We start from the raw sequence: 14,469 nt of genomic DNA on the forward strand, positions 1-14,469 counted from the left end.
AACTAAATGCCAACGTTTTCAGTGTATAACATCAATTTCAATCTGTCCTTCACTCAATCCTGTCATATGACTTCAACACTCTTGCACATATCATATGGACCACTTTTTTTTTATCATTTTGGAGTTTGACAGCCCCAGTACTTTAATTATATTGATGTGTAAGAATATTCTAACACAAGTCTTTGTTTCAAAAGTCTATATGGATTTTTGTTGATCTGAGCTCCTCTGTTCATCAGAGAAGGGTGACAATCGTGACCTGACATCCATGCCCGAGTTACGCGACAGTGCTCGCTGTTGCTACTGTGTTAATCGAGGTTAAATGTTAGAGTCAGCCAGGCCTGAAAAACATCCACCACAGATAATGTCAAACTGTTTGTGTGTGGGAAAGATAAAGTGTTTCTGCTGTACCCTGACATGTTTTTTTGTTTTTTTTTCCCCCACACACTGATCCATAAGTGACCCAGGAACCACAGAGGGGTTACAATTACAGGATACTGTCACGACAGGACACTCATTTACCAAATGGTCACCATTCACTAATGTGATGACCGTGTACGTAAGCACATTCAGTAACCCAGGCAAATATTTGAGCTTGATTTGTTAATAATAGTCAGAGGTCACGTGATATATATTATATATTGTTTTGGAGATTCCCAATTTTGAGATGGGGTCACCTAGTCACAATATTTCCAATCGTGTCTCACTGGGTAACTGTGATAATGAATCAGGTAAATTAAAGATTGATTTGGATGATTTACTTGTTGAAGGCCTCCAGAAAGACTGGAACAAAAAGGTCAAACGACAAAAGAAGAAAGACAAGCGTCGAGAGAAACAGAAGAGGAGATCAACCGACGGACCAGCAGAAAATCGTTTCTAAGATAAGAAGAATAATTCGACTGGTGCGAAGACAAGAAGGCATGAATAAGAAGATAATAAAAATGATGAGAGAAATCATTAATTGTATTGAGTTGGTTAATGTTGATTTAGAGTTACAGTCTCTGGCAAATGGAATCGAGGCCTTGAGATTGCAAACCTCTGTTGCAAGACCAGAAAACCCTTAAAAGGTAATAATGAGATATATGAATTGTTAGACATCAACTTTTAAAAAGGCAGTATTAAGAAATGTATGATGTTAACATTTGCTCAACAGTTGAGACTGTCACGTACGCCAGTTGAGACTGTCACGTATGTTTGCTTTTTGCTAAGATAACAATGAGTGTGCAAGGAAATGCATCTTGCAATCTGGGTTGCAGGATGGACTTTCTTTCTAAAAAAATGTATTGTAATGTGTTTAATCTGATTAACACAGGGAGGAGGATGCTGTGCAGTGTAGCAATAGTTACTTACTTAGCCTACGCCTTAAGATTTTGTAACAGCTTAAAGAAAAGATTAATTTGCTTTAATGGAAAGAAGATAGAGCAGCAATTACTTAATGTATGTGTGCAGAAGAGGGGTTGCCAAAAAAGGAAATGTTAACTTCCTGTATCCATAGCAACCCGACTGTTAGTGTGTGCGTGCAAGCGGATGTGTTAATGTGTTTTACCAAAAGGAGGCATCCGGAAGAAATGATGTATTGTTTTTGGGGACTATATAATGTTATGGTTTGGACACATCCCCTGCCGCATCTCGGGGTGAAGACTTACGCTTTTACTTTTGTTTTTTACTTGTTAATATTTTGCTTATGAGTTAGTGTTTAAAATAAAGCGAAGCCATGTACAATGGTGATGCGTAAAAACCTTTAAACAAGTCTCTGAGTAATTTATTACGAGTAAAGTTATTATTCTAGTTTGTTCCTGATTCTGTATTGCCAAGCTCTGCAGAGGCAAAGACTCAACTGAGCTGATCTGGTTCTGGTGGGAAGAAGTGCAGAACTCTCCATTGCCACAGAGAAGACATCAAAGGTAAAACAATGGTTTAAATTGCCTTTGCTGGTTTGAAATCTGGATGTTTGGAGAGAACATCTGTATATTTCTTTAGTCAGATAAAATTAACACAACATGGCGCCCAAACGTGTGGGGCTTGAATACAGGATAAAGGATGACTTGAAAATAATAACAAGCGTAATGTATTGACACTAGAAAGTCCTTACAGACCACGACCATTGTAATAGTCCAGAGGGACTTGTTTGTTTTCTATATGCTCGCGGAGGCTAGTAGATAGACCTAATATAGAAAAACAGAAGGCTCAGTGTAGCCAGAAGCGAGGAAGGAGATCTTGCTAAGAGATATAGCTAGACTCAAAGTAGTCCAGAGGGACTTGTTTTTTTTGTCTTATATATGCGCGCACAGGCTCATAGATAGACCTGATATAGGAAGACAAAAGGCTTAGTGAAGCCAGAGTAGAGATCTTGCTAGAAGATAAAGTAAGACTCTAAGTGAGTAAAACATGGATAGGATGACGACGGTCAGCCTTGTTTCTCATGATTTAGTTAAAATGCTGGAATTGATTGATCCTACACAGTGTAGGTGTGGTTCAGATCAAATTCCATGGCATAAGATAAGAATGCTAACTTCAGTGGTTAATCTTAGGATTTATGAAGGAGCAGAAATCCCACCCTTTATTTATTCAAACAGAGGAGAAAGAGTTTCTCCTAAAGTTAGAGTGTTTGATGAATATGGGGGGGAAGCCAGAAACATTCCAACAAGAGGTTGGGATGATCTGGATGAGTAGATACTGGGGAAGTGCCCAAATGTGGATCGGTAGCCCCCGGTTCTATGCCCCACCAAGAGGGGAATAGAGATGCTCTAGACCTAAATGCTCTGCAGCCGGAAGTGCCTGAAAGCCCAAATGATGAGTCTGAGTCGGATAGTGAAGAACCGTTTAAGACTTATTTTGGGGAAAGGTAGAAATCTAATTATCCTGAAGGAAGGATATTAGAAATTAAAGGAGGATGCTTTTGTTTTGATTAATCCAGTCAATAAAGATCTCCAGCACAGAAATGGGGTAGCTAGTGCCTTTAGAAGAAGGGCAGGCTAAAGATTACAGGTTAAATCAGACAAAATAATAGAGCACAGAAAAACTCCTATAAAGAAAGACGATGTAGTCTTAAAGAAAACAGGCAGACCTATGGAAAACCTGTAATATACTCAATAGGTCACAGAAAAGGTCAAAATAGTGATATAGCTGAAGAATTAACAGCAGATTTTAACTTTAGACACTTTGACTGACAAAATACACAAAGTAGCCAGGGATAATAATTATTACTCAGTGGCTATGCCAATAATCTCAGGGGGGATTTTTTGGAGTTAATGAAATCACAATGGGTACAGCCCTTGTAAATGCATTAATAAGAAAAACGGATAGAACTAACTTGCCCAAGTTATGAAAGATCTTTCACCAAGACCCTACAGTCATAGAGGGAATAACTCAGAGAGTTAATGAAGACCAGACTGCAGGAGAGGTGAGATCAGACCAGGGAGTTAGTAACTTACCCAGACCAGGAAATGCCATGGCAGAATTTTTAGAGAAAAATTCAGAACCAAAATGGCCAGTAATAAAACGGACAAGAACCGTTAAAGGGAGGAAAAGATAGGGTAGAAAACCCTTTCCCTAAACTAAAGCTAGGCAAAAGCTTTGAGACATTCAGGCTAGGTGAGGGATATTATAGACCCACACATGCTAGGGGTAGAAAGAGAGAAACTACCTTAGATACAATCAATAAATGGGATGATGAATATGTTCCAGGTATAAAATGTGGTCATTTATAGTCATTACTGAATGGAGGAGATGCTAAGCAAATCCTCACAGACACCACATTGACACAGTGCACTAAAAAAGCTATTTTGGCTCAGAAAGAATAGCACTCAGAAGTAGTACAGTAGAGAATTATGAGTTTGAGGAATAGTATTCTAATGTAGGTCCTTAAAGTGACAGAGGATGAAAGTGTAGTTCAAAGAAGTGATAGAAATATGATAACTACACTAATTAGAGAAACAAGGAGACCTAGAAGGCTCCGTTTCATAGAAGAGACAGCTGAGTCACAGTATCAGTCAGAGGAGGAAATAGTGCTGCCAGCTGAAGTGAGTGCACTAAATCAACATCTAGAAGCATTGCATTTAGGTGCACCAGGTCAAAAGGTACATACTCCTAGACAAACTGAAAATAGTGCAATGGAATCCGGAGTAACTCTCTGAGAATTAATGGAAAAAATATCAGGAGATTAAATTCTTAAAAAAAAAAAGAGGCCAAAATTAAAAATAACACCGTAAAAGGCAAAGTGAGGGAACTAGTCAGATATGGTAAACGGATGAAATTATCTGGCAGTCAGTATACTCACATAATTTGGCTGAGTTTGGCCTGCATGGAGGGAGAAAATTAGTTAAGACTCTTGAGGGGTTAATTCCTACTAATAAAAAGGAAATTGAGCAGGAACACTTTGAAGAAAAGTGATGTACATTAGGATTATTGACAGCCTGTCAAGAAATTGCAGAAAAGTTGTAGAGGGGATCCTAAGACAAATTTTCAAGGTGTAAAGAGAAACGCCCGAAATAGGAGCAAAAGTGATTTTTCTTTATGGTCCAGAGACCTACCCTGAAGAATTAGAAAGGGCTCTAATTCAATAAGACAGAAATAATTCAGATAGACATAGAAAAATCAAGTAGTAAAACTCAGAGGCCTAAAGGCCCAACGAGACGGTCAAGTCGTGAGAAGAAGCCCTACAACCGTTATGAGGTGGAGGGTAGATTCTCCCCTCACCCAGAACAAAAACCAGATAGGAACTGGAGAAAAGGGAGAAACAGATCTATCCCTAAATAAATATTATTTGGAGGGAGAAAATATAGGAAAAAATTTATATTAAAATAGTGGAGAGAAAAGTAGTTACTTCAGTCCAGAAAATTTGAATAAATTGAGCCCAGAAGAGAGACAACAGATTATAGAAGAGAGACTAAAAAGCAGGCCCGAAACAGACAGGCAGGGTAAAAGGTAGCTGACAGAATAGCAGAAGTCAGTGTAGAAAAAGAGGAAGTCCAGCCAAAGAGAAAGTAGAAGAAGTAAAAATATTGATTAATCAAAGATCATGTAGGCTTTAAGCCAAGACAATTTCATAGTGCAATTTTGAAAGAAATAATAATAATATATCAGAAATACAGCTCACAGTTTACATTAACATTTTATATTCACAAAGGATAAATAAGAGCACTTTAAACTGCGGTGACACTTTGTTTCGGTAGTCTGTTTTTGGGCATTCTACTGGCGGTGGGTAGCTTTGCAGCCACATGTCAACCAACAGTTGGTGGAGTATTAGTAGACTGCCTGCTTAATATCTTCTAACACTTTCAACTAACACTAACCCTAAAACCTATCCTGACATTCTGCTTTGAGAGATTATGGATGTGTGGTTGCGGGGTTGCTTATAGTTGGTGGGGTGCCTGGAGTGGACAATCAGGACAGGATCAAGTCAAGGCACTTGTATTTATATAATGCTTTGAACAAGAAAGATTGTGTCAACGCAAGTGAACAACATTTATTGAAAAACAGTGTGTCAATAATGCAAAATGACAGTATCTGTGCAATCATTTGCTATCAAGTCAATGATAGAACTATAAGTGAAGTAATCCCAATTTAGCAAGACAGAGGCAACAGCAGCAAAGAACCAAAACTCTATGATAGAATAAGAGGAAAAAAAAAAAAAACCTTGGGAGAAACCAGGCTCATTCAGGAGACCAGTTCTCCTCTGACCAGACAAAATAGAGTGTAACTGAAATAGGTAGAACAGACACTAGATATGTTAACAGAGACAGGTCTTAAACCTAGTGGGAAGAAAATGGAAATTGGAAAACATGAGATAGATTTCCTAGGGTTTAAGCTTGGTAAAGATACAAAAGCTTTAACAACAATTACAAGAGCTAAGATAGAAGAAATACAGCAGGCAAGGTCCCCCAGAAACAGGAAGCAACTTCAGTCACTGTTAGATACCTTGAATTACATTAGGGAGCTAATAACTAAATATTCTGAGGATACTAAAATATTATATCAAGGAACCAAGAAGGAAAATGGCAGTGGATTGAGCAGATTGAGCAAGCTAGATTAAAATGAATTAATATCCACTTAATAGTGGTGCATTAGAAAGAAGAGATGAGACTTTTTCTCTGTACATTCAGGTTGCTGAAAAAGAAGAGGAAGTTACTCTAACAATACAAAAAACGGAAGGGGCGACATCCTATTGCATTTTTGACACACCAGCAAGAACCAACAATGAAAAGATTTGATGAGAACAGTGCTGAGAGAATATTAGCAGCTGTTTGTAAGAGACTGTTACAGCTAAAAGCTGTAGCAAAGGAACAACCAATAGTGATTTTCTCTATGGCAGGGGAGCTAGCTAGGTTAAAAAGGAATCTAGTGATGAATCAGGCTCGCATCAATAGCCATAGGTGGGATCAATGGAGTTTAATTCTTGGAGATAATCAGTTAGATTGGAGGAGAATTAAACAGAAAAGGAAGGATAAGATTACTAGGTATCATGAGAACCATAAGCACTTACCCAAATATTTCACTGATGGAAGTGAGAGGGGAGGGAAAGTTAAGTGGGGATACTTAGTTAAATTTAATGGACAGCTGATCACATCACAGAAAGAGGAAATCCAGGGGACCGCTCAGTTAGCAGAAGTAATAGCTGTTGAACGTGCCCTACAGAGGGCTGTTGAGCTGGGTCATACAGAGATTGTCCTGACATGTGATTCAGAATATGTTACAGATGGGATTAACCTGGAGCTAGACAAGTGGAAAGCTAATGACTTTCACACAGCTAAAGGTAAACCAATGGCACATAGAGATCAGTGGAAAAATATAGCCAATTTACTAGAGAAAGTAAAGGCTCATGTTTATCACCAGGTTAGCCACACACAGCAAACTAATGAGTCTGCTGAAGGAAATAGACAGGTAGATAAACTTATAGGTCGAGTTAAGACAAAAGAAATAACAGAGTTATTTCAGAAACTGCATAATGAGCTAAACCATCCCAGTGTTAAAATGATTCAAGTGGAGCTTAGATTAAGAAATCTAAACATTCCTAATTGGAGGAATCATTACAGGGAGGTGAGGAAAGAATGCCAGATATGCAGGAAGTTTATGACAGCTAAAGGTTGTGAGGAAAGTGAATTACCAAAGGAGTATCCTTCACAACAGATTAGCATTGACTTTGCAGGGCCATTGCGCCCTAAGACTAAAAAGGGGAACTGCTATTTTCTGCTCGCCATTGACAACCACACTAAGAAAACCATGATATGGCCTTTAAGGTCAGCGCTCGAAGCAAAGGTAGTAGAGTGTTTAACAGAATGGATTAGGTGGCAGGGACCAATGGAGAGTTTGAGAGCAGATGGCGCACATAACATAAGTGGGAAACTAGTACAGAAATTCTGTAAAGAGAATAGAATAATACTAGTTAAATCCATAGCCTACCGTCCAGAGACAAATGGAATTGCAGAACGTGCAATTAGAAATGTTAAGGAATGGTTTGCTAAAAATAAAGCCTTAGGTGACTGGGATCAGAACATTGATCGGTGTTTATTACACCTCAACAGGTACAATACGGTGAACCTGAAAGAAAGGGAGGTTAAGAAAAACACAAGGTTCGATGTTGGTGATGAAGTCATTATAACACGAAGGCACAAAGTAGGTAAGTTCTCTGAGGGGTTGGGTACTGTTGATAAAGTGAAAGCAATAACAGGGTCCAATACAGTAGAACTAGAAAATAACGGAATCCAGAGTAATAAGGATTTAGTAAGGAAATAAATAATGGAGAGAGTAAAGTCCATTATTAATCAAAAAGGCCTAATCCGGGTGGAGCATGGTAAGCATGGGTCAAGAGCATTTCTATGGTTGGAACCAGAGATGAAAAGGTACCTTGGCTATGAAGGAACATATGCCAAAGCAATAGAAGTAACAGTACGACCGTTCTGCTGTGTGATATGCAATCAACAATGTGCTATGCAGAGTCTATCGTTTGGTGACGAAAAGAAGGACATGGGTGCAGAATGGTTGATGCATAAACAAACTCACACAGAGATATCTGGAGTACTGATTTGTGAGAACTGTAGGCCAGGACTCCCCAAGTTGAGAATAGATTCCTATAAAGTGTCTGGGAATTTTGGAGAGAGATGCGGTTGCACTTGGGATGGCACAGTTTTGTGGTCATGTATGGTCTGTAAGGCAAAAGAGAGGACTCTGATGTCCTCTAGGTCAGTTTGGGAGACGCTAAGAGTCCTCAAACCACTGGGATTATTCCAGGAAGGAATAATGACCAGGTTCTCTAGACATCCTTATATTGGGATGAGAGAACATGAAAGAGAGGCTTTTCTTGGAGCAAGAATGCCTATGGTTCCCAAGAATGGGAAAGGAACTAGGAACAAAACTCTTCTAGGGAAAGAAGATTTTGCAAGAGAAATAAAAAGACAGGATCGAGAAAAGGATCTATCTTTTACAGACATTGAGTCAATGAGATGGGAGCTGTCATTGTGGACACAACCCATTTTAAGATGTTTCCCTGTGGTAGATCCTAAACAAGGGTCTCGAGGGAAGATTGCCTGGATTTATGTAAAAATCGGTGATCAGTGGCAAGTTCGAAGCTGGGGACATCTAGCGGTAGAACTGGTACAGGGAAGTGGCTGGTTGAATAGCCCTCCCTATGAGAAAGACTTTAGAGCGACACAGCCTCGTTCTAATGTGACAAAGGAGAAACGAAAATCTACAAGGAAAGAGAAATTTGTGCAGTTAACAGTGTCCTTAGTAAAAGACCTGGATAAGCACAAAATTTGGTGTCCTGAAGATGAGACATATAAGTTTGTAAGTTATTATGATAACGAGCAGATCACAGAAGTACCAAGTGAAACCTTTACTGTTGTAATGCATTTTAAGTTGAATGTATTGTCATGTTCACACCCTGATTATGATTGGATTGGGGGATTGGAAGTTGAGTTACATGATAAACAGCCAGAGATAAAGGTTATCAAAAAAGGTATATTTAGGAGGACTAGAAGGCTCATAACTGGGCCTCAGAACTAACCTCTACTTACAGGAAATGAAGAGAGCAGAGTCACTCGAGAGCCTCTCAGAAGAGCTGGGGGAGGCCAAAGAAATCATCGAGAGGATGAAGAAACAACGGCGCATCTGCAAATGGATGAGTATAATACTGTGGATGTTAATAATTCTAGGATTATTATTATTAATATTAATTAGAGTGAGCTTTGTTCTAGAGTGGAGAATTTTTACTAATTCTTTGATATTAGCTGAGATTTTAGTTCAACAACAAAATGTTTCAGGATTTGAAGTTTCTGTATGGGCAACTGTTAAAGGAAACAGAACTAAAATAGAGAACAAAACAATAGGTTTTTGGAGATGGCTAGATAATCTCCATGACAAGAAGAATGATTACTACATGGTTAGAAAACCAAAGGTCAAACTAAAGAGCACTGTAAAAATAAAACATTGGCACAGTAGTGACATTGAAGTATATGAAGAAAATAGTTTTATCCAAGAACAAGAAGGGAATAGGACTATTAAATATTTTATAGGTTCTACCTATAGAACAAGTGAAAATGAGGAACTAGGGGGATGTTGGATATTTAGATCAGCAAAAGATTTTAACCCCTGGACAATAAGACAGTGTAAATATAAAGGTACTGTTAAAAGAAGTAAGAGAGATAAAAATATGGATAAAATAAAAAGTGCAGCAGGAATAAGGGAAAATGTTGAAAAATGGATAGAAACCAATGGTATGTTATTTAAAGAAGGAAATTTCATTGTGTTAACGACAGTAAGAGACCGATCAGTAGGATCAAGAAAAACAGGATATGCAGAACTAGAAATTACATCTGAAACCAGAATTAGTTTAGAGTTAAATAAAACCGTACCATGGATATGGAAAAGGAGATTAGCTTTACCTAGAGTAAAATTTAATTTCAAAATAGGTTACTGGGAAATAGATGAAGTTAAATGGGAAACTGATGTATATCTAATCAAAATGGAAATAAAAGAAACATTACAAACAGAAATAGAAATTAAAAACTATTATGAAGATAAGGTGAAACAAATAGAACAATGTGTTAGAAAAGAAATGGGTAAAAAATACCATGGACAAAAATACAAATACATTAAGACTGATAGTGTTGATTTTTCCTATGCTCACTTTTGTGACAAAGATGAAGAGAATATGGACTGTGATGATTTCTGTAATGGTACAGATCCAATCACAGGGAATAAAACAAATGAGAACTTAAGTATAAAGAGAAGGTTATACTTAAAAAGATTAAACCTTAATCGAAGGAAAGACAAAGAAGGTATTTATAGAAACAATTTAGTTTTCTTTAGTGATGCTGTTTTTGGATTATTAGGAAATGAGTGTGGGAGTATTATTGAAAAATGCTCATCAGGACATGATCAAATTACTATTAATCAAATAGCATCAGTGTTATGTTATTGGAGTAAGGGAATAGTTCCCTTACCTTGGACTTTTAAGAGAAGTAAACTGGCTAACAAATATGAAATGACTTATGGAACTGGAGGGGTAATAAGAATCGTTAGTAGGAACCCTCAGTGGAAAATGTTTTATGGACCAGTATATTATGCAACAAATAGCATGTTAAGGTATAGAGTTCCAAAAGGAGGGAAGAATGTACCCTTAACTAAATTAGATGCTATAGCAATTGATGATTTGTCACTAACAATTGAAAGAAGAAATTGGAAGGAAAATTGGTGCAAAGCAAAAGATAAAAATTATTATCTGGGTTTAGACTGGTTGAGAAATGATCTATGTAATACTAGCATAGAGATCAAAGGTCAGAAAATAAAAGGAGGACCAAGATGGTTTGAAGATCCTGGAGAATTTGTGAAAAAAGGAGTGGAAGGTGTGAAAAAGGCAGCTGAAACTGTGTTTAATTTTGTTACAACGGATTTATGGAGTAGTCTAATTAATCTCTTTATTAGAGCCGGATGGTACATTTTATATGGGGGATTAATTGTATTAGGACTAGTTATAATAATGGTTATTATAAAATGTTTCTGTGCATCTCTAGGCCAAAGAATGATGTCCAGAAAAGACAATGGAGATGTATTAACGGTATTAGGAAAATTAATAGATTTTCAAGCTAAAGGGCATAAACGTATTAAACGAACAAAGAAGCATGACTTAGAAAAACCGTTATTGTAGAGAAACGTGGCATACCTTAAAAGGAGCAAAAAAATAAAGATAATGATAGAAAGATAATGAAGAGAAAGAAAGTAGGTGGAGTAAAATATATATACGAATGAGACGTTTACAACTATCCGTAGTTTCACTTGTAACTGGACAAGACTAACTGGATATTTGGGTAATTTCTATTTGGGAATAGAAAACTCATTGAAATTTATTGAAACCAATTACTATACGTAAGTCCAACAGAAGATCTCAATTGTTAATGATAAAAATGGCATCCAAGGGGACAAACAATGGAACCGCAAGGAATGAGAATAAGACAGAAGCCGGAGGATTTCTGATTCCTGAAATCCCTGGTACTGGATTCCAGGTTGGTGTTTATATTTTATGGATGCTTTTGCAAGGAATTAACAGAAATCTCTGGTGGCTGTATTTTTTATCAGTTTTACAAGTGGTAAGAATAATGTTAATAGGAAGAATTAGCAAAATGATTTTTGTTTGTGCTCTGATGATTTTATCAATTGGATGGCAAAAATTGCTAGGACATCAGGGAACATTTGGTTTAACTGTAACAAGCATATTAAAACTTGGGGTTGATGTTACATCTGTTATGATACATGAAGATGAGTTTGTCTTTTGGGGAGAAATATGTATTATCATAACTAGCGCAATATATCTAATTGGATTGTTGATATTTAAATATGGTAAAGAGGCAATGTTATGGACAATTATAGGATTTTTGACATTGAGTGTTTTTATGTTAGGATTTTTTCTGAAAGATGATGATATTGTACTACTGGGAATTATGATTTTGATGAACCGGTGGGACAAGATGAAAAAGGCATTGAAAAAGTGTACAACATGTTTCAAGCAAACTACCACAATAAATTCAGAATAATTAACTACCTATAATTAAAACTTAAAAAAAAAAAAAAAAACTGTTTGAAAAGATCTAAATTCATTACATGGGTATGGTGATTTGAGAGTACAGAGCGGTTTATGTATTAGTGTTATGATTGGCATGAATCTCTTCCAGGGCCCAGCAGTGATGATCCAGGAGCCCGGTGGCCCACTGAGTGGGATGAGCTTCAGACGGTTCCTAGATCTGGCGAAAAGCTGGCCGAGAACGATTGAGAGGCTTGGCTCTGCAGGAGAATCCTAAGGGTTTTTGTGGAAAGAGATGGAATTGACAAGTGCCTAATGCATGAACTGCCTAGAAATCAAGATCCGTATTCTGTAATGGAAATGGGAGAATTGATAGAAGTAACATTGATTAGAAACAGGAGGAATGTTTTTGATGTGTTCATTGAGAAAAGTATAGAAGTGTGAGAGTTGGGAACATTTTGGTGAAATGTGTTGAAGATAGAATTCCAGTGAAGAGTACTAGGATGAGAGGAAATCTTTGTGACAATTTGACCCCAAGTGAGGGTGTTTTGGAGATTCCCAATTTTGAGATGGGGTCACCTAGTCACAATATTTCCAATCGTGTCTCACTGGGTAACTGTGATAATGAATCAGGTAAATTAAAGATTGATTTGGATGATTTACTTGTTGAAGGCCTCCAGAAAGACTGGAACAAAAAGGTCAAACGACAAAAGAAGAAAGACAAGCGTCGAGAGAAACAGAAGAGGAGATCAACCGACGGACCAGCAGAAAATCGTTTCTAAGATAAGAAGAATAATTCGACTGGTGCGAAGACAAGAAGGCATGAATAAGAAGATAATAAAAATGATGAGAGAAATCATTAATTGTATTGAGTTGGTTAATGTTGATTTAGAGTTACAGTCTCTGGCAAATGGAATCGAGGCCTTGAGATTGCAAACCTCTGTTGCAAGACCAGAAAACCCTTAAAAGGTAATAATGAGATATATGAATTGTTAGACATCAACTTTTAAAAAGGCAGTATTAAGAAATGTATGATGTTAACATTTGCTCAACAGTTGAGACTGTCACGTACGCCAGTTGAGACTGTCACGTATGTTTGCTTTTTGCTAAGATAACAATGAGTGTGCAAGGAAATGCATCTTGCAATCTGGGTTGCAGGATGGACTTTCTTTCTAAAAAAATGTATTGTAATGTGTTTAATCTGATTAACACAGGGAGGAGGATGCTGTGCAGTTTAGCAATAGTTACTTACTTAGCCTACGCCTTAAGATTTTGTAACAGCTTAAAGAAAAGATTAATTTGCTTTAATGGAAAGAAGATAGAGCAGCAATTACTTAATGTATGTGTGCAGAAGAGGGGTTGCCAAAAAAGGAAATGTTAACTTCCTGTATCCATAGCAACCCGACTGTTAGTGTGTGCGTGCAAGCGGATGTGTTAATGTGTTTTACCAAAAGGAGGCATCCGGAAGAAATGATGTATTGTTTTTGGGGACTATATAATGTTATGGTTTGGACACATCCCCTGCCGCATCTCGGGGTGAAGACTTACGCTTTTACTTTTGTTTTTTACTTGTTAATATTTTGCTTATGAGTTAGTGTTTAAAATAAAGCGAAGCCATGTACAATGGTGATGCGTAAAAACCTTTAAACAAGTCTCTGAGTAATTTATTACGAGTAAAGTTATTATTCTAGTTTGTTCCTGATTCTGTATTGCCAAGCTCTGCAGAGGCAAAGACTCAACTGAGCTGATCTGGTTCTGGTGGGAAGAAGTGCAGAACTCTCCATTGCCACAGAGAAGACATCAAAGGTAAGAACAATGGTTTAGATTGCCTTTGCTGGTTTGAAATCTGGATGTTTGGAGAGAACATCTGCATATTTCTTTAGTCAGATAAAATTAACACAACAGTAACATCCTGGTATCGGCTGTGTTGACCCGGACCTCAGAAAACACAGTGGACCAATGCCAGCAGATGACATGGCACCCCAAACCATCACTGAAGTCCATTCTTTGTGAATCTCCCCCACATTTTTGAATGGGTTTTGTTTCACAATCCTCTCCAGGGTGTGGTTATCCCTATTGCTTGTACTCTTTTTCTACCACATTTTTTCCTTCCCTTCACATCTCTATATATTGTGCTTGGACACAGAGCTCTGTGAACAGCCAGCCTCTTTTGCAATGACCTTTTGTGTCTTGCCCTCATTGTGCAAGGTGTCAACGGTCGTCTTTTTGACAACTGTCAAGTCAGCAGTCTTCCTCATGATTGTGTAGCCTACAGAACCAGACTGAGAGACCATTTAAAGGCCTTTGCAGTTGAGTTAATTAGTTGATTAGAGTGTGGCACAAGGTCTCTTCAATATTGAACCTTTTCACAATATTCTAATATTCTTAGACACTGACTTTGTAATTTTCCTTAAATGTCGGTTATAATCATCAAAATTAAAATAAATAAACATCTG

The 14,469-nt window shown here is 37.5% G+C and overlaps 1 protein-coding gene across 1 annotated transcript; it reads left to right on the forward strand.

Annotated features, from left to right (window-relative positions):
• The first annotated feature begins 643 nt into the window (after window positions 1–643).
• On the forward strand, window positions 644–11,177 carry LOC113091613 (uncharacterized). Its single transcript, XM_026257187.1, has 2 exons — window positions 644–1,901; window positions 9,014–11,177. Exon 2 carries the CDS (start codon window positions 9,017–9,019, stop codon window positions 11,141–11,143), a length of 2,127 nt encoding a protein of 708 aa, XP_026112972.1. The 5' UTR covers window positions 644–1,901; window positions 9,014–9,016; the 3' UTR covers window positions 11,144–11,177.
• The last annotated feature ends 3,292 nt before the right edge of the window (window positions 11,178–14,469 follow it).

Source organism: Carassius auratus, unplaced genomic scaffold (assembly GCF_003368295.1).
Source record: "Carassius auratus strain Wakin unplaced genomic scaffold, ASM336829v1 scaf_tig00214242, whole genome shotgun sequence".
NCBI classification, from domain to species: domain Eukaryota; kingdom Metazoa; phylum Chordata; class Actinopteri; order Cypriniformes; family Cyprinidae; genus Carassius; species Carassius auratus.